The sequence below is a fragment of the Leucoraja erinacea genome, chromosome 5, assembly GCF_028641065.1.
Source record: "Leucoraja erinacea ecotype New England chromosome 5, Leri_hhj_1, whole genome shotgun sequence".
In the NCBI taxonomy this organism is placed as follows: Eukaryota; Metazoa; Chordata; class Chondrichthyes; order Rajiformes; family Rajidae; genus Leucoraja; species Leucoraja erinaceus.
In genome coordinates this window covers 79,124,165-79,142,459 of record NC_073381.1, presented here as the reverse complement: position 1 = coordinate 79,142,459, position 18,295 = coordinate 79,124,165, and the positions used below count along the sequence as shown (strand labels likewise).

The 18,295-nt window shown below is 44.1% G+C and overlaps 1 protein-coding gene across 2 annotated transcripts in view; it reads left to right on the top strand.

The window, feature by feature from the left end:
* The window catches only part of cfap206 (cilia and flagella associated protein 206), a 35,691-nt gene continuing 17,396 nt past the window's right edge, over positions 1-18,295 (top strand). Inside the window, exons 1-7 of one of the 2 annotated variants that reach the window (XM_055636049.1) lie at positions 2-254; positions 6,868-6,951; positions 8,127-8,217; positions 10,363-10,551; positions 12,985-13,143; positions 15,544-15,758; positions 17,699-17,818. In XM_055636049.1, the coding sequence (XP_055492024.1) occupies positions 147-254; positions 6,868-6,951; positions 8,127-8,217; positions 10,363-10,551; positions 12,985-13,143; positions 15,544-15,758; positions 17,699-17,818 (966 nt within the window). In that variant the 5' untranslated portion in view covers positions 2-146. Of the gene's footprint in view, positions 255-6,867; positions 6,952-8,126; positions 8,218-10,362; positions 10,552-12,984; positions 13,144-15,543; positions 15,759-17,698; positions 17,819-18,295 lie in introns of both variants that reach the window. The other variant, XM_055636050.1, reaches the window with a different exon arrangement.

The window sequence follows — 18,295 nt, the reverse complement described above, 5'->3', positions numbered from 1 at the left end:
TAACCGGACAGATCCAGGGAACAACAACTTGGAGCCCCAGGCAGGGGACTGCAGGGAGTGCAATCATCTGGCGTTAGGATCCTTACATCTGACAATCTTTCTTGCTCTTTTTTTAAGATCATATATTCTCGTCCCACAGGTCCGAAATGGATCTGTCACAGGCGGAATGTGTTATTAAGAATATAATCCGGGAGATCGCCCAGGAGTGCGCAGATAGGGGACACTCCATCTCCGAGACCCTGGTAGCATTCATGGTGAGTGCAGCAAGAATGTGTTATGACAAGAACAATAATATATATATATATATATATTTTAAAGAATTAAATGTAGGGTTGGAGATACAAGAAACTGTGTGGTACTGGAGTTCCAACACATCCATCTTTGATCCACAACACAAAGTGCTGGAGGAAGTCAACGTGTCGGGCAGCATCTCTGGAGAAAATAAATAAATGACGTTTCGACGTCCAGACCCTTCAGTCTGAGAGTCAGGGGAGAGTAGGGTTGCCAACTGTCCCGTATTAGCCGGGACATGCCGTATATTGGGCTAAATTGGTTTATCCCATAGGGTGATTTCACTAAAGGTCACTGGAGCGTGGATCCGCACCCACGTGACCAAAATTCTCAGGTGGAGGGCATGCTATCCATCCGGTACATGTTAGTGGATGGGAAAAATCGCATTTTCCCACCCGTTAAAAACATAGAAAACGGCGAGGTTGAGAGCTGCAATTTACTGTGCCAGTCGGGGTGACTGTGAGGCACAGCTACCTAGATTTACAGGGAAAAAAAAGATAGCAAGTAAGGTAAATTCAAGAGGGAATTGAAGGTGCCTATCCACCGGAAGTCAGGAGCCGACAATTGCCGAGGATATTTAAAGGTCCAAAATATCGGGAAATATCGCGTTTTCCCGCTGAATTTCATCAAAAGTAAGGCATTATATACTTTTTTATCTTTATTCATTTGTTAGATGAGAATTTTTAAAAGTGAAAAATCACTCAGTAAAAGTTCAAAATCGGCCATGGTTCTCAGGTTGGTTTTAACATGCAAAATCAAAACGCCTCTGAAGCTGCATTTACCATTTAAATAATGATAAACTATCAATGCATTTTTAAATAAATTTCACTCAGATGCAAGCTAAGGAATGTGATAATTATCAGCTGTCAGTTGGACAAAATTAGGACATTTTATTATTTGCCAAAATATATTTCTCAATGTTTCTTGTTTAAAGCCTGCACATACATCATTCCATGCTGCAGGCTTGTCTGTTATTAGATGATAAAGAAATTAATACATAAGTTGTTTGGGTGAATGTGCAGGCTTTAAACAAGAAACATTGAGAAATATATTTTGGCAAATAATAAAATGTCCTAATTTTGTCCAACTGACAGCTGATAATTATCACATTCCTTAGCTTGCATCTGAGTGAAATTTATTTAAAAATGCATTGATAGTTTATCATTATTTAAATGGTAAATGCAGCTTCAGAGGCGTTTTGATTTTGCATGTTAAAACCAACCTGAGAACCATGGCCGATTTTGAACTTTTACTGAGTGATTTTTCACTTTTAAAAATTCTCATCTAACAAATGAATAAAGATAAAAAAGTATATAATGCCTTACTTTTGATGAAATTCAGCGGGAAAACGCGATATTTCCCGATATTTTGGACCTTTAAATATCCTCGGCAATTGTCGGCTCCTGACTTCCGGTGGATAGGCACCTTCAGTTCCCTCTTGAATTTACCTTACTTGCTATCTTTTTTTTCCCCCTGTAAATCTAGGTAGCTGTGCCTCACAGTCACCCCGACTGGCACAGTAAATTGCAGCTCTCAACCTCGCCGTTTTCTATGTTTTTAACGGGTGGGAAAATGCGATTTTTCCCATCCACTAACATGTACCGGATGGATAGCATGCCCTCCACCTGAGAATTTTGGTCACGTGGGTGCGGATCCACGCTCCAGTGACCTTTAGTGAAATCACCCTATACGGGACTGCCCTTGTCTCGTATTTGACTGCTATTACTCGGTTCAAGTGGACTGTCGGGTCGGAGCGCCATGTCCGGCCCCGCCTCACCCATCCCAACGTAGTGCAGCCCATAGAGTGCAGCAGCAGTGCCTCGCCCATAGCCCCGTCGGTCGGCAGCCTGGCCAGCTGTCCGACCTTCGGGCCCTCTCTTACCGCCGACACCACCACCCCTCCTTCTCATGGCCGATCATCGGTTCATGAGTTGGATGGGATGCCGGGCTAAGCGCGCGACGTCGCGTGGCCCGGGCCAAAGCTCCTCAGCTGGCCCGCTGGCTGGGCTTTGTGTGCAGTCCAGCACCCGGGCCAACTCATCATTCACCCAGCCACGGCTGAGTCGGTCAACGAATTGTCGTCGGGAATTTGACCCTTATTTGGGAGTGAGAAAGTTGGCAATAGGGGAGAGGGAGACTAAAGATATGAAAGGGTAAGGTGTGAAAATGACGGATCAAAGCAGACGTGATTAGGAGGGAGCGATATATCAGCCATGATTGAATGGCGGAGTAGACTTGATGGGCCAAATGGCCTAATTCTACTCCTATCCCTAAATGTAAATCAATGAGTTAGACACAAAATGTTGGAATAACTCAAGTTGGTCTGAAGAAGGATCTCGACCCGAAATGTCTGCTATTCAGTTCCGTTTAGGTTTATTGTGACATGTACCGAGGTACAGCGAAAAGACTTTGTTGCATGCTAACCAGTCAGCGGAAAGACAATACATGATTACAATCGAGCCTTATTACAATATTCCTTTTCACCAGAGACGCTGCGTGTCCTACTGAGTTACTCCAACAATTTGTGTCTATCTTCGGTGTAAACCAGCATCTGCAGTTCCTTCCGACACATATGTGGAGGATAATGGATAGACATCACTTCGGGTTGCGATCCTTCTTCAGTAGACTCGGTGGCCTCTTGAGCTTGCATCGCCATTCAGTGAATTATGGCGAACGAACACAACGTTTGAAGCAGGAGGAGACAACCTGTGGCATCTCCAATCGTGCCCTGCTATTCACTATGATGATGGGTGATCTGCCCCAGGCCTCAGCTAATGTTCTTGTAATGCCCTTTCAATATATACCTCTTTCATCTTTAAATACTATCATCCTCTTCAAATATTTCCAGTGATCTCGCCTCCTTTACCCTTTGCGTTATGAGAAATCCAGAAATTTACTACCCTCTATGAAAATACATTTTTCTGCACCTCAGTTTTAAATCAACATCCCCTCAAATTATTTTACCAGCTAATTTTCCAAGAAGTACATATTTCCTTCTAGTTCAAAATTTATGTACCTTGGTCTTGATTATCCTTATGATTCAGCGAACAGTGTAAAGTATAGACTTCCAAAGATTACAACTCCCTGAAACAAGGTATTATTCCTTAACTCAATCTTAAATAGTGATGATTTATACTGAATCTTTTGTTTTGAACATTTGTATCAGGAAAAAAATCCCCAGTGTAAAACCTGTCATGCCTCCTCAGAACCTTTCATGTTTCATTGCAATCATCTCTCATTAAACTCAAGAACTCAGGCCTGTTCTGCTCAATCTTCCTTCATAGGACAACTCCAGAGAAGATGAGATATTGTCAATATGGGTGCTTAAATATTGCCTTGTCCATTTCAAAGTACTAGTCAACAATACAATATCCTTCCATCGTTTCAAAAAGAAACAGAATCTTTCCAGAAGAAACTGCAAGTGCTGGAATATTAAGTAATGTACAAAAGTGCTGGTGTAACTCAGTGGGACAGTCAGCATCTGTGAAGGATCTAAAAAGAAGTATTGACCAGAAATGTGTCCGTTTATTCCTTCCCCACTTGCTATCTGACCCATTGAAGGTAGACCAAAGTGCTGGAGAAACTCAGCGGATGAGGCAGCACCTATGGAGCGAAAGAAATAGGCAACGTTTCAAGCCAAAACGTTGCCTATTTCTTTCGCTCCATAGATGCTGCCTCACCCGCTGAGTTTCTCCAGCACTTTTGTCTACCATCGATTTTCCAGTATCTGCAGTTCCTTCTTGAACACTTGACCCATTGAGTTCCTTTGGCACTTTGTGTTTAGCTCAGAATCTTTATACAACTGGTGCAAGATGTGAGGGTTTGTTCCCATACCCCGTTGAATTGGGGACTAGCCGCCCAACAATCGTAGCCCACTTGATGCTCTTGGCCTGTCCCATTGTGGGCAAAGAGATCAATGTGGCTGAGAGCCTGCATATGAGTTACATGCTGGGCTGATGGTACTTATCACAATGAATGGGGTTGCTCCCTTACATACTTCAGAAAAGGTTTTGATGGGAACTTAACAAATGTGTTCAGAAACCCCCTCGCTGTTAGAGAGAGATGCAAAGCTGACACTATCTGACAATGGTACTTTGACACATGTACCTGGGTACAGTGGTACAACTTAACTCTGGCACACCAGATAGATCCTGAGTTAAACTGCATCGATGATACCAGCCCTGTTGTGCAGAGAAGGTATTTCACTGGTATTGTCGTCCAGAACAATTGTTCCAGAACAATCTTAAAAACATAGGAAAGAAAGGAATTTCATTTATTTTCAATCAACAGTAAACAAAACTGTGGAAATCTATCCCCCCAAAAGCTGTAGATGCACTCAATTGAAATCTTCAAGATTAGAGATTGCCAAAGATTACCAACCATTTGGTAAAAGATATGGATCCAAGATGGATAAGAGAAGCTGAGCACCAGGTCAACAGTGGTCCAGTTGAATAGCAGTGTGGGTTTAAAGATCCAAGTGGAATTGTTATTTTTTTTATCCTCCAAAGAAATTTTGCATTTTTACATAGTGATCGTTCCGTGCCCAATGTTCACGCTTACACTGGGCACTAAATAACATAAGTTACTTATCTGTGAATAACTGAGGCAAAGGAATTATTTATGTCAAGTCAAGTCAAGTGTTTTATTGTCATGACCCAGATAGACCAATGAAATTCTTACTTGTTGCAGCACAACAGAATATGTAATAATAATAAATAATATAACAAAAACTCAGAAAAAAAAGAACAAACAATAACAGTGCAATAAAAATAATAATAATAATAATAATAATGGTCCATTGTAGTTCATAGCTTATGAGGTTGTAGTGTTTAATAGCCTCATGGCTGTAGGGAAGAAGCTGTTCCTGAACCTGGACATTACAGTTCTCAGACTCCTGTACCTTCTTCCCGATGGCAGCGGAGAGAGGAGTGTGTGGCCAGGATGGTGTGGGTCTTTGATGATGTTGGCGCCTTTTTGAGGCGGCAACTATGGTAGATCCCTTCTATGGTGGGGAAGTCAGAGCCGGTGATGGCCTGGGCCGTGTTTACAACTTTTTGCAGTTTTTTCTGCTCCTGGACGTACCACGATGCAACCAGTCCGTATGCTCTCTACTGTGCACCTGTAGAAGTCCAAGAGAATCCTCTTTGACATACTGAATCTTTGTAATCTTCTCAGGAAGTAGAGGCGCTGATGTGCTATCTTTATGATTGCATCAGTGTGCTGGGACCAGGAAAGATCGTCGGAAATGTGCACGACCAGGAATTTGAAGTTTTTAACTATCTCCACCATCCCATTGATGTAAATAGGATTGTGGGTCTTCAACCTTCCTCTTCCAAAGTCCACAATCAGTTCTTTGGTTTTGCTGATATTGAGAGTCAGGTTGTTGTACTGGCACCATATGGTCAGTCGGTCGATCTCACTTCTATACTCTGACTCATCACCATCTGTAATTTGTCCCACAACGGTAGTGTCGTCGGTCAACTTGATGATGGAGTTTGCTCTATGTCCGGCTACACAGTCATGAGTATAGAGTGAGTAGAGCAGGGGGCTGAGCATGCAGCCTTGAGGTGCTCCCATGCTGATTATCACTGAGGATGAAGTGTTTCTGCCAATTCGAACGGACTGTGGTCTTTGGTTGAGGAAGTCGAGGATCCAATTGCAGAGGGATGCTCAGTGACCCAGTTCCCTGAGTTTCGTAACCAGCTTGGAGGGGATAATGGTATTGAATGCGGAGCTAGTCTATAAATAACAGCCTGACGTAAGTGTTTTTATTGTCCAAGTGGTCCAGAGCGGAGTGGCGAGCTAGTGAGATTACATCCTCCGTGGACCTATTGTGATGGTAGGCGAACTGTAGTGGGTCGAGATTTTTGTTGAGGTAGTAGTTGATAGGCCCCATAACCAACCTCTCAAAGCACCTCATCACCACAGACGTTAGTGTCACTGGTTGATAGTCATTGAGGCACGTCACCTTACTCTTCTTCGGCACCAGTACTCCAGATCTTTATTTGTCCTTTAATTGTCCAGTTTGACCCTCAGTATGATCAAAGTGGGAAGACAGAGACCTGTCTTGCATGCCACACTCTTAAACCCATCTTTAGCTCTTTAGTTAGCAGGTGACTCCGTCTATTTTGCTCATGACAAGCAAAATTGTCAGGTTTGAGATCAGTTGTTAGGTTCCATGATAATCTTTGCAATGGTTAGACTTGCTGAACAAATCCAGGACCTTCCTTGTCTCTATATTTAATGTCGGACCAGATGATGCATTCACCAAGTCATTTTTGAATTCTATACCTGCAATATTATAAAAGGAACCCGCTGCATATTTGTGAAAGAACGTGACTGGAATGCTCCAAACATGCATTCTTTGTGGGGCAATTTGGGCACTAAAGATGAAATTTAATCCAGTAACATTGTTATTCTTAAAGATATGTACAAATACTTACTTTATTAGACATTTACTTTCTTTTAAAGATCAACCAGGAAGGGAAATAAAAACTCATATACTGTGTAGGGAAAATGTTCAATATAAATAAGGTACAGAATTTAAAGTTGAATGACAAATATGTTTTCAAACAGGTTAAAGCTGTTGTTCTGGATCCAAGATATGAGTTCAACGTGGATAGAAGACTCACAAAAACTGATGTCAACAAGCTTATTATGGTAATCAAATCTATTAACATTGAACATTAACCTTCGGCAGAGGCAAACAGGAATTAATATGTTATCCACTTATGTTTTCTGTGTTCCTTCCTTTTCCCAGAAGTGGTAATTCTTTCTGTTTCCCCTTCCTGCAATATCTGCATGACATTTTCTCATAGGAACGTAGAACTGTACAGCACAGGAACAGGCCCATTGGACCACGTTGTTCGTGCTGAACATGATGCCAGGTTGAACTAATCTCCTCTGCCTGCATGTGAACCATATCCCTCCATATCCCTGTGCCTATCTAAAAACCTCCCAAATGCCACACTTGTATCTACCACCTTCTACCACCAGATGCTGCCTGACCTACTGAGTTACTCAAAACATTTTACTAGTTTAGTTATCCACTCAATGTACCTAACACCTAGCCATGTCTGCATAGAGCATCCACCAAGGAGGTGCAGCTTCTAATATTTTGGTCCAAAATAATGTTAAAAATTTTTTTTTTAATTCCTTAAGGCTTTTTTTAAACAAACATTCACCAACATAACACAAGACATTGGTGAATCCCCGTTTGGAGTATTGTATTCAGTTCTGATCACCCTGCTATAGGAAGGATGTTGTCAAGCTGGAAAGGGTGCAGAGAAGATTCACAAGACTGCCAGTTCTTGAGGGCCTGGGCAATAGGGAGAGGTTGGGCAGGCTAGGACTTTATTCCATGGAGCACAGGTGATCTTACAGAGGTATATAAGGTAACGAGAAGAATAGATACGGTGAATGCACTTAGTAGGGAAATCTAGAACCAGTGGACATAGGTTTAAGGTGAGAGGGGAAAGATTCAATAGGAACATGAGGGGCAGGTTTTTCACGTCTATGGAACAGGTTGGCAGAGGAGATAGACACAAAATGCTGGAGTAACTCGGCGGGACAAGCAGCATCTCTGGAGGGAAGGAATTGGTGGCGTTTCAGGTGGAGACCCTTCTTCAGACTGATATTTCGTGTCTAGATCAGAGGAGGTAGGAGGTAAAGGAAATTTGGACATGTACATGGATAGGAAAAGGCTTAGAAGGATTTGGGCCAGATGTGGGCAGGTGGGACTAGTGTAGATGGGAGATCTTAGTCAGCAAGAGCATGATGGGCTTAAAGATCTGTTTCTGTGTAGTATGACTAAAACTCTAACATATATTTTCCAGATTTGTGTGGATAGATTGCTCGAAGCAGATCGGCCTTCTCTTGACACAATCAAGATGCAAATATATTTTGATATGAATTATACAAGTAGAGGTCAGTTTCACTAGTTACCATTATTGAGAAAAAGAGTAACAAATTCTTCACAGGACAAATAACGTGCAGCCCAATTTCTTGGCATGTCTTTCAACATTTCTTCAGCTCTTTTAACTTTCTTGGAGCAACCATTTGAGCTCCTTGTTTCATTAAATCTGAATCAGAAAGGTTGTAATTGAAGCTCCCCTTATTACCAGCTAGAAAATGATGCATATGCATAATATTCCCTGGATTCTGCTCCATGGTACATTAAATGATGGATACATAAAGGAAGTGGGCTGGAAGTAGTTACTGCTCTCCACTTAGTTTAGAGATCCAGCATTTGTGGGTTTCCATGGGTGGGTGACCGTGTGGGTTTCCTCCGGGTCCTCTGGTTTCCTCCCACATCCTAAAGACGTGGGTTCTTGGGTTTAATTGGCCGCTGTAAATAGCCGCTAGTGTGTAGGAGGAGATGAGAAAATGGGATAACATAGAACTAATGTGAACAGATGATTGATAGTCGGTGTGGACCCTGTGGGCCGAAGGGCCTGATTCCATGCTGTATCTATAAACTAATAGAGAACTGGGTAAAGAACTGGCTGGCAGACAGGAAGCAAAGAGTAAGAGTAAACGGGTCCTTTTCAGAATGGCAGGCAGTGACTAGTGGGGTACCGCAATGCTCAGTGCTGGGACCCCAGCTATTTACAATATATATTAATGATCTGGATGAGGGAATTGAATGCAACATCTCCAGGTTTGCGGATGACACAAAGTTGGGGGGCAGTGTTAGCAGTGAGGAGGATGCTAGGAGGCTGCAAGGTGACTTGGATAGATTGGGTGAGTGGGAAAATGCATGGCAGATGCAGTATAATGTGGATAAATGTGAGGTTGTCCACTTTGGTGGCAAAAACAGGAAAGTAGACTGTTATCTGAATGGTGGCCGATTAAGAAAAGGGGAGATGCAACGAGACCTGGGTGTCATGGTACACCAGTCATTGAAAGTAGGAATGCAGGTGCAGCAGGCAGTGAAGAAAGCAAATGGTATGTTAGCATTCATAGCAAAAGGATTTGAGTATAAGAGCAGGGACGTTCTACTGCAGTTGTACAGGGTTTTGGTGAGACCACACCTGGAGTATTGCGTACAGTTTTGGTCTCCTAATCAGAGGAAATACATTCTTGCCATAGAGGGAGTACAGAGAAGGTTCACCAGACTGATTCCTGGGATGGCAGGACTTTCATATGAAGAAAGACTGGATAGACTCGGCTTGTACACGCTAAGATTTAGAAGATTGAGGGGGGATCTTATAGAAATTTACAAAATTCTTAAGGGGTTGGACAGACTAGATGCAGGAAGATTATTCCCGATGTTGGGGGAGTCCAGAACTAGGGGTCACAGTTTAAGGATAAGAGGGAAGTCTTTTAGGACCGAGATGAGAAAATCATTTTTTACACAGAGAGTGGTGAATCTGTGGAATTCTCTGGCACAGAAGGTAGTTGAGGTCAGTTCATTGGCTATATTTAAGAGGGAGTTAGATGTGGCCCTTGTGGCTAAAGGGATCAGGGGGTATGGAGAGAAGGCAGGGATGGGATACTGACTTGGATGATCAGCCATGATCATATCGAATGGCGGTGCAGGCTCGAAGGGCTGAATGGCCTACTCCTGTACCTATTTTCTATGTTTCTAAACTAAACTAAACTTGAATTCACAAGGGAAAGAACTACATTCAGCATCTGGAATAGTCCTCGTCATTCACATTATCTCAAATCAATGATTCCCAATGTTAATGAATTGAACCAGAAAAATCACAAGCCTTGCCTGTATGTTTCGAGGCTTTGGGCGGCACAGTGGCACAGCGGTAGAGTTGCTACCTATCTGCGTCAGGGACACAGGTTCAATCCTGACTACAGCTGCTGTCTGTGCGATGTTTGTACATTCTCCGTGTGACTGCGCTTGCTTTCTCCGGACGCTCCAGTTTCATCCCACATTCCAAAAGACATGCAGGTTTCTTGTACAATTGGCTTCTGTAAATTGTCTCTAGTGCGTAGGATAGAACTCGTGTACAGGTGATTGCTGCTCGTCACGGACTCGGTGGGTCGAAGGGCCTGTTTCCATGCTGTATCCAAACTAAACTAAATAGTAATTGATTTCATTGCTTCACCATGCAGCGGAATTCCTCGCAGAGCACCGCAGTGTCTTGGAGTCGAGACTGGCTCCCGTGTGCAGAGAAATCACAGATTGTCGTGCAAGGTCTCGTGAAGAATTTGAATGTCTTTACCGCAAAATCGTCAGCTATGTCCTGCTCCAGTCCGGCCTTGGCTCTCCCACCGACATAGGTGTAGTGAGAGAGGCAACTGGTAGGTCATCTGATTTCCCCATGTTGTAACACGTAACACCCACAGTTAAACATAAACTTGCATTGTATAATGATTTAAGGTAATACATTCTCACCATGGAGTGAAAACTTGATGGGCCGAATGGCCTAATTCTACATCTATCCCTTATGATCAGCGTCTGGCTCAAAAGTTCATTTTCGTATCACGTGTACCAAGGTACAGTAAAATTATTTTTTGTATACAGATCAGTAAGATAATTGCCATGCATCTCGATTAAGTGCCGAATGCATAGAAACAGCCCACTGAGTCTATATGCAAAAGTCACCAGGGTTTTGGTGCTATTTCACAGTCCCAGCTGCATCAGCCCATAAAGGCCCATTGCAGCCATCACCTCCATCTGGATTGCCAGCGAACTGTTGTCCCTATCCTCGCCCGGCCGTCAGCCTTCGTGTCCCGGAGGCGCCACCCGCAGATGGCCTCAGGGGTAAGAAGGTAAGACCCCCCCCCCTTCGGCCCTTTGTCCAGCCTTCGCCGACTCTCTCCAGCCTCCGGTTCCGGGTCTCCGGGGGCGAGCAGGAGATAAGCAGTGGACCCACAGCAGGCCAAGTTCCTGGTTCCACAGTGTGTGAGCCAGCCTGTTGCCTGCAGGGGTATGGCAGCGGCCTGTAGCCCTCCGGAAAGCTTCTGCCTCGTGCGGCCCTTCAGGAGCTCCAGCTCTTGCACGGTCCATGGAGGGAATGGACTGCAACAATTCAGGTGGGAACTGGAGTGAGGGTGCCATTGAGTATGGCTGCCCAGCCTGCAGCTGTCCGTCCTTTAACCCTTTTAAATATATTTAGTATGTTAAAATGTTTTGTTTTGGAGGTCTAATCTTTTTTATGTGGGGGGGGGGGGGGGGGGAAACTGTTTTTCTCGGTCACTACCTAATCGGAGATGCATCTTTACTCCGAGCCGCACCTTCACCCCCTCTTTGCGGGAGCGTTTTCCTGCCGGGACCGGCCAGAACTTCAGCTTCGGCAGCGGCATAGCGGACCTGTGGGGTCTGCGGAGCGTCCAGCTGCAGCGGCGCTAACTTTGAACACCGCGGAGCTTGGGATCTCTCGCCTAGATCACCAATGTCGGCGCTCTGACCAGCGCGGCCTGTGGACTTCGGGAACCGCGGTCTCCGGGGAGGAAGCGGCCGTTCCAGACACTCCAAGCTGCTGAGAGTGTTCTCCCAACGCCGGAGCTCCATCATCCGGCGAGAGGGCCTGTAATATCGGGCCGCCGTTGTGGCGACTGTGGAGGCCTCAAATAGGCCCGACCACGGGGTGAACATGGAGGGAGAGGACTGACCTTGCCGCCTTCCCTCACAGTGGGAACCATTGTGGGGGGATGATTTTATGGTTTATGTTCAATTCTTCTTTAATGTTGTGTTTTACTTTTTATTGATGTGCTGCAAATGGCAACTCAAATTTCACTGCACCAGAAATGGTGTATGTGACAATAAATGTCCTTTGACCCTTCTTCAGCCTGATCAGGAGCAACCCAAATCGTTGCCTTCCATTCCCTCCGCAGATGCTATCTGGCCTGCTGGGTTCCACCCTCACTTTGCATTTTGCTCATGATTCCAGCATCTGCCACACCTTGTCTCTCCAGAATGATTTAGGGGCAGCTTTCCAATGACATTTGAAAACTTAAACAACGGCACAGATGAGAAGATGGGGAGGGCCAAAGGATGCTGGAGCAGGAGATGCTGCCTCACCCGCTGAGTTACTCCAGCATTTTGTGTCTACCTTCAATTTAAACCAGCATCTGCAGTTCTTTCTTACATATAGAACAGTGCAGCACAGAAACGGGCCATTCAGCCCACAATGTCTGTGCCGAACATGATGCCTAGTTGAACTGATCTCACCCGCATGCAAGAGATCCATATCTCTCTATTCCCTGCAAATCCGTGTGCCTATCTGAAAGCTTAAATACCATTATCATATCAGTTTCCACTACTGCCCCAGGCAATGCATTCCAGGCCCCAACCACCCTCGGCGTAAAAGAACCTGTCCTGCACATCTCTACTATATGTTCCCCCCTCTCCCCTTATAGCTATGCCCTCTAGACTTAGACATTTCCACCCTTGGAAAAGGGTTTGACTATCCCGAGGAGTAGGCGAGACACGATGAAAGAGAATTTCAGCCGAGAGGCGATAAAAGAGAATTTTAGCATCAATCTGAATGAGGTAGGGTTAAAATGGAGTTAAAATGAAGCTGAGTGCTATGTAATTAATGTACATTTGGAGTCTGTGATATTGTGAGTGGCTAAGATGTGAGCTTCGAAGGTCAGCTGAGAGTCCATTTAAAGTTATGCACTGCTGCTGAGAGCTGAGATGTCCTAAAGTGTGCAGATTGCGATTCTAAGAAATTACACTTTCTGTTTGCTGATGTACACCTGCAATCTCTTTTTTTTAACTTCTTGTAGCTGCGCTGCAAAGTGTCTTTCCACAGACAGAACTGGGAACCTTTCTTGTTCTCACAAAAAGGGACAAGGAACGGCAGCTGAACGAACTCAACATGATTGTCACTGGCATCCGACTGTTCAACAAAAACTGCAAGAAGGGTGGCGAGGGTATTGATGACTGTAAGTCTTGTTAAACACACTTCAGAACACCTTTGTGACTCGCTAATTTCTAAATTCTTATTAATGGTTAAATGAAAACAATCCTTGAGATCACATTCACAGCACATCACAGCATCGAAACAGGCCCTTCGGCCCAACTTGCCCATGCCAACCAAGATGTCCCTTCTACACTAATCTCACCTGCCCGCGTTTGGCCCATATCCGTTTAAACCTTTCGTATCTACAGGAACAGGAAAGATGCGGAGGCTTAGGAGAGAGTGCAGAGGAGGTGCCAGAATGCTGCATGGATGACAGGGTTTCAGCGACAGGGAGAGGTTGGACTGATTTGGATTGTTTTCTCTGGAACCTTTGATAGGGTGAATGCACAGAGTTTTTTACCCTGGGTGGGGAATCAAGAACCAGAGGACGTAGGAATAAGGTGAAAGATGAAAGGTTTAACAGGAATTAGAGGCAACTTTTTCACTCAGAAGGTGGTGGGTATATGGAATGAGCTGCTAGAGGAAGCAGTTGAGGCAGGTACTTAACAACGTTTAAAAGACATTTGGACAAAAGACCCGATAGCCTGAGAGAGTTTAGTGATACAGTGCGGAAACAGGCCCCATGACCCATCAAGTCCGCACTAACCAACGATCCCCGCACATTATCACCACCCTACACACACTAGGGACAATTTACATTTATACTAAGCCAATTAACCTACAACCTGTATGTCTTTAGAGTGTGGGAGGAAATTGAAGATCTCAGAGAAAACACATTCAGGTCATGGGGAGAACATACAAACTCCATACAGACAAGCACCTGTAGTCAGGATCTCCGGCACTGTAAGCCAGTGGCTCTACCACTACGCCACCGTGCAGCCAAATGATGAGCATCCCAGGATAACAGAAGAAGGATGATCAAGTACAGTGGCAGTGCTCCAGAGACCAGGGAATGTTGTCATCCCTTGAATAGGGCCATAGAGTCATACAGCATGGAAACAAGCCCCTCAGCCCAACTTGCCCACACCAACCAAGATGCCCATCTCCACTTGTCCCACCTACCTGCATTTGGCTCATATCCTTCTAAACCTCTCCTATCCATGTAGCTGTCCTGTATGTGATAAGTTCATAAGATGTAGAAGCAGAATTAGGCCATTCAATCAGGGCTGATCTATCTTTCCCTCGCAACCCCATTCTCCTGCCTTCTCCCCATAACACCCTGACTCATCAAGAATCTGTCAATCTCCGCCTTAGAAAATATCCATTTACTTGGCCTCGACAGCCTGTGGCAAAGAATTCCGCAGATTCACCACCTCTGACTAAAGAAATTCCATCTCATCTCCTTTCTAAAGGTACATCTTTTTAATCTGAGGATATGGCCTCTGGTACTAGACTCTCCCCCTAGCGATGGGATAAACTTTACAAGAGTAGGCTTGATAATATGAATTATCTGTAAATATCAGTATGTGTTGGAGAATTGTGGACAATAGACAATAGATGCAGGAGTAGGCCATTTGGCCCTTCATTGTAATTAACGCTCATCATCCACAATCAGTATCCTGTTCATGCCTTCTCCCCATATACCCTGACTACGTTATCTTCAAGAGCCCTATCTAGCTCTCTCTTGAAAGTATCCAGCGAATCGGCCTCCACCGCCCTCTGAGGCAGAGAATTCCACAGACTCTCAACTCTCTGTGAGAAAAAGTGTTTCCTCATCTCTGTTCTAAATGGCTTACCCCTTATTCTTAAAATGTGGCCCCTGGTTCTGGACTGCCCCAACATCGGGAACATTTTCCTGCCTCTAGCGTGTCCAAACACTTAATAATCTTATATGTTTCAATAAGATATCCTCTCATCCTTCTAAACTCCAGAGTATACAAGCTCAGCCGCTCCATTCTCTCAGCATATGACAATCCTGCCATCCCGGGAATTAACCTTGTAAGCCTACACTACACTCCCTCAAGAATGTCCTTCCTCAAATTAGGGGACCAAATAGGCACACAATACTCCAGGTGTGGTCTCACTAGGGCTCTGTACAACTGCAGAAGGGCCTCTTTGCTCTTATACTCAACTCCTCTTGTTATAAAGGCCAACATGCCATTCGCTTTCTTCACTGCCTGCTGTACTTGCATGCTTACTGATTGACTGATGAACAAGGACCCCCAGATCCCGTTGTACTTCCACTTTTCCCAACTTCAGTCACCATAGCATTCACACAGTGTGGTGCACTAAAACTTTATTTAACATCCTATGGTTAGCCCGTGATTTACCTCCAACGGTCAACTGTCTATAAACTGCTCTCTCGGGCTGCTTCTGCCTAATTCTTCATTAAAGTATCTGGTTGGCAACAATTATAAATCTAGTTCATGGTTAGTTAACGAGGCTAATGCTCTGCCTGTCTGAAATGTATTTGCAATTACAGTGCCTGCCATTCTAAATGAAGCCCTTCCAGCAACCAAGCAGAATGTCGACTCTGAGCTACAAGCTACTCAGCAATTAGTTTATCATTACACGGCCATTATCGAGAGGCTGGAGAAAAGTCGGCAACAATGCTACGAAACAGATGGGTTGCACGATAAGCTGAAGGAGGCCTTATTCAATGTGAGACAGCATGAGATATTTCTGTCCATCATCATGGTAAGCAATGGAACCATCCGATTCATATGGATAGTTGCAAACTTTGCTCCGTATCAGACGTCTCTAGAACTAGAGTGAATGGGTTTAGGGAGAGAAGTACTGTAAGAGGCTTCGAGGAGATCTGAAGGAGGATTGTTTGACCCAAAGGGTGAATCTGGAACACACAAATCTCTAAAATGAATCTGAAAGGAGTCCTGTGAGACAAATTTGGAGAGCAGGCAATTCATCCCCAATAGCCAGGCCAATATTTATTCCTCGATTTTCATAACTTGTACAAAAAGAGAAATTATATGTTCTTGGATAGACACAAAATACTGGAGTAACTCAGTGGGAAAGGCAGCATCTCTGGAGAGAAGGAATGGGTGATGTTTCAGGTGGAGACTCTTCAGTCTGCAGTCTTGACCCAAAGGGTCAACCTATTCCTTTTCTCCTGCGATGCTGCCGGACCTGCTGAGGTACTCCAGCATTTCGATGAAGATGAAATTTTATTGTCACATGTACATGGGTACAGTGAAATTCTTTGTTTTTGCATACATACTGTAACACACACGTCGCCACAAATACACCAACAAAGTTACAAAAGTACCCATCCCTTCTTCATCAACCCCCCCTCCTCCCCGGCTGGATCCCCCTTAGTTCTCGGCAGTCCTCCCCCCCACGCGTGTATATCTTCAGTGTAAACCTGCATCTGCAGTTCCTTCCTACACAATTATATGTTGTTTACTGTTTCTCGGATCTTGCTGGTTGTTTACTTGTATTAGAGCGAAGACTACACTGTAATAATTATGATGGTGCTTCAAATACTCCAATTAGTGAGCAGATGAAATACGTGATGTGTATCATTTATGCTGCAAATCCACCCCTTCCAAAATTCAGTTCCTTTGAAATGAACTTGTACGACAAGTAGCTATTCCTATAATGCCTGTTAGCAACGATTGCTACCCTACTCATGTAACTCTTATCATTTCCATTGCTCAAAGGAAAAAGGAAAGAATGCTACAACTAAAATAACGCTTTGTGGTTTATTTACTAAATTACAGGCATGATTTTGCATAGTTTTCCCCAGATGTGTTGTTTGACCCCAGCACAACCAGAATGGGTGCAATTCCAGGAATTGCACCCATTCTGGTTGTGCTGGGGTCAAACATTGATGGGTACCAGGAAGCTTGGAGAATCAACATTATGGAGTTCAAATCCCAGATCCCTGCTCATATTATGGTTAATGTGTGATTAACTCGGCTCGCATTGAGTCATACAGCATGGAAACAGGCCTTTCAGCTCGACTCGTCCATGCTGACCATGATGTATCATCTAAGCCAGTCCCATTTGCCTGCCTTTGGTCTAGACGAGCCTTCCAAACCTTTCCTAACCACGTACCTGTCCAAGTGTCTTTTAAATGTTATTACTGCACGTGCTTCATATACTTTATCTGGAAGCTCATCCACGTACCCACCGGCGTCTTTGTGAGAGGGTTGTCCCTCAGATTCGTGACTTTAACGGATGCTCCGGTACCACCCCCACCCACCTGTTACCAATGGAGCAGTTAAAATCCCAACTCCACTCACCCTCTTAGACACACATGCACACGCACATGTATACACACACACACAGGTTGGTATTTAGAAGTCATGGCTTTTTTTTTTTAAATCGGACAAAGGGCTAAAGAGTTGCCAGGTGTGTAGATGGACATCATATCGTGGGATGACCGTAATGGGGACGGCAGCTGCTACGGGCCTTTGTGGCCAACTACATGGCTCCAAAATGGAGCCTCTTGCGTATGGACTCAGTGGGGTGTTCTGTACATTCTGTACTGACCGGGGTGATTGTGCTTATGTATGGGGATAGTCTTGCTGATCTGTATGCAAAAAAATGTATGTCACTTTACCTGGTACACGTGGCAATAAAGAAACCATTGAAACCATTAATTTTATCCTATGCAGACTGAAATCATCACATGTGCTAAACAGGTTGAACTGATCCAGGAGCAATTTAACAAGGAGATGGAACAGTTGAACACTGTGGTTAAGTCAAAGGCAGCAGTACCCACTGCACAAGTTTATGTACGTATTGTCCTCATCAGGTTTGTTTCTCTGGTTGAAAATCTTATAGAACTTTGCAACGTGCATCACTATCTTCCTTGAAAGTTGGATAGCTTTTGTGTTGCCATGTAAAGCGAAGGATTAAAAGAATTCCTGAAGAAGGATCCCAACCCAAAACATTGCTTATATATGTAAAAAGTATCTTGAAACTAAAACCAGGAAGTGAACCTGCTGAGATACTCCAGCACTTTGACTTTCACTTCTGTTCACTTCCTGGTTTTAGTTTCAAGATACTTTTTACATATAAGTTTAACATTTTTAGGAGATCTAGGAGAACATGACCACGAAAAGGTGGGAGATTTATTTTACCTGGGAACATTAATGAGCCAGATGTGTTTGTATGATACTCCATTTACTGATACTTTCTTTTAATTCCAGATTGATTTAATTTTTCAATTTTGGTTTCACCAGATATCATAGTGGGTTTCCGGCTCATGC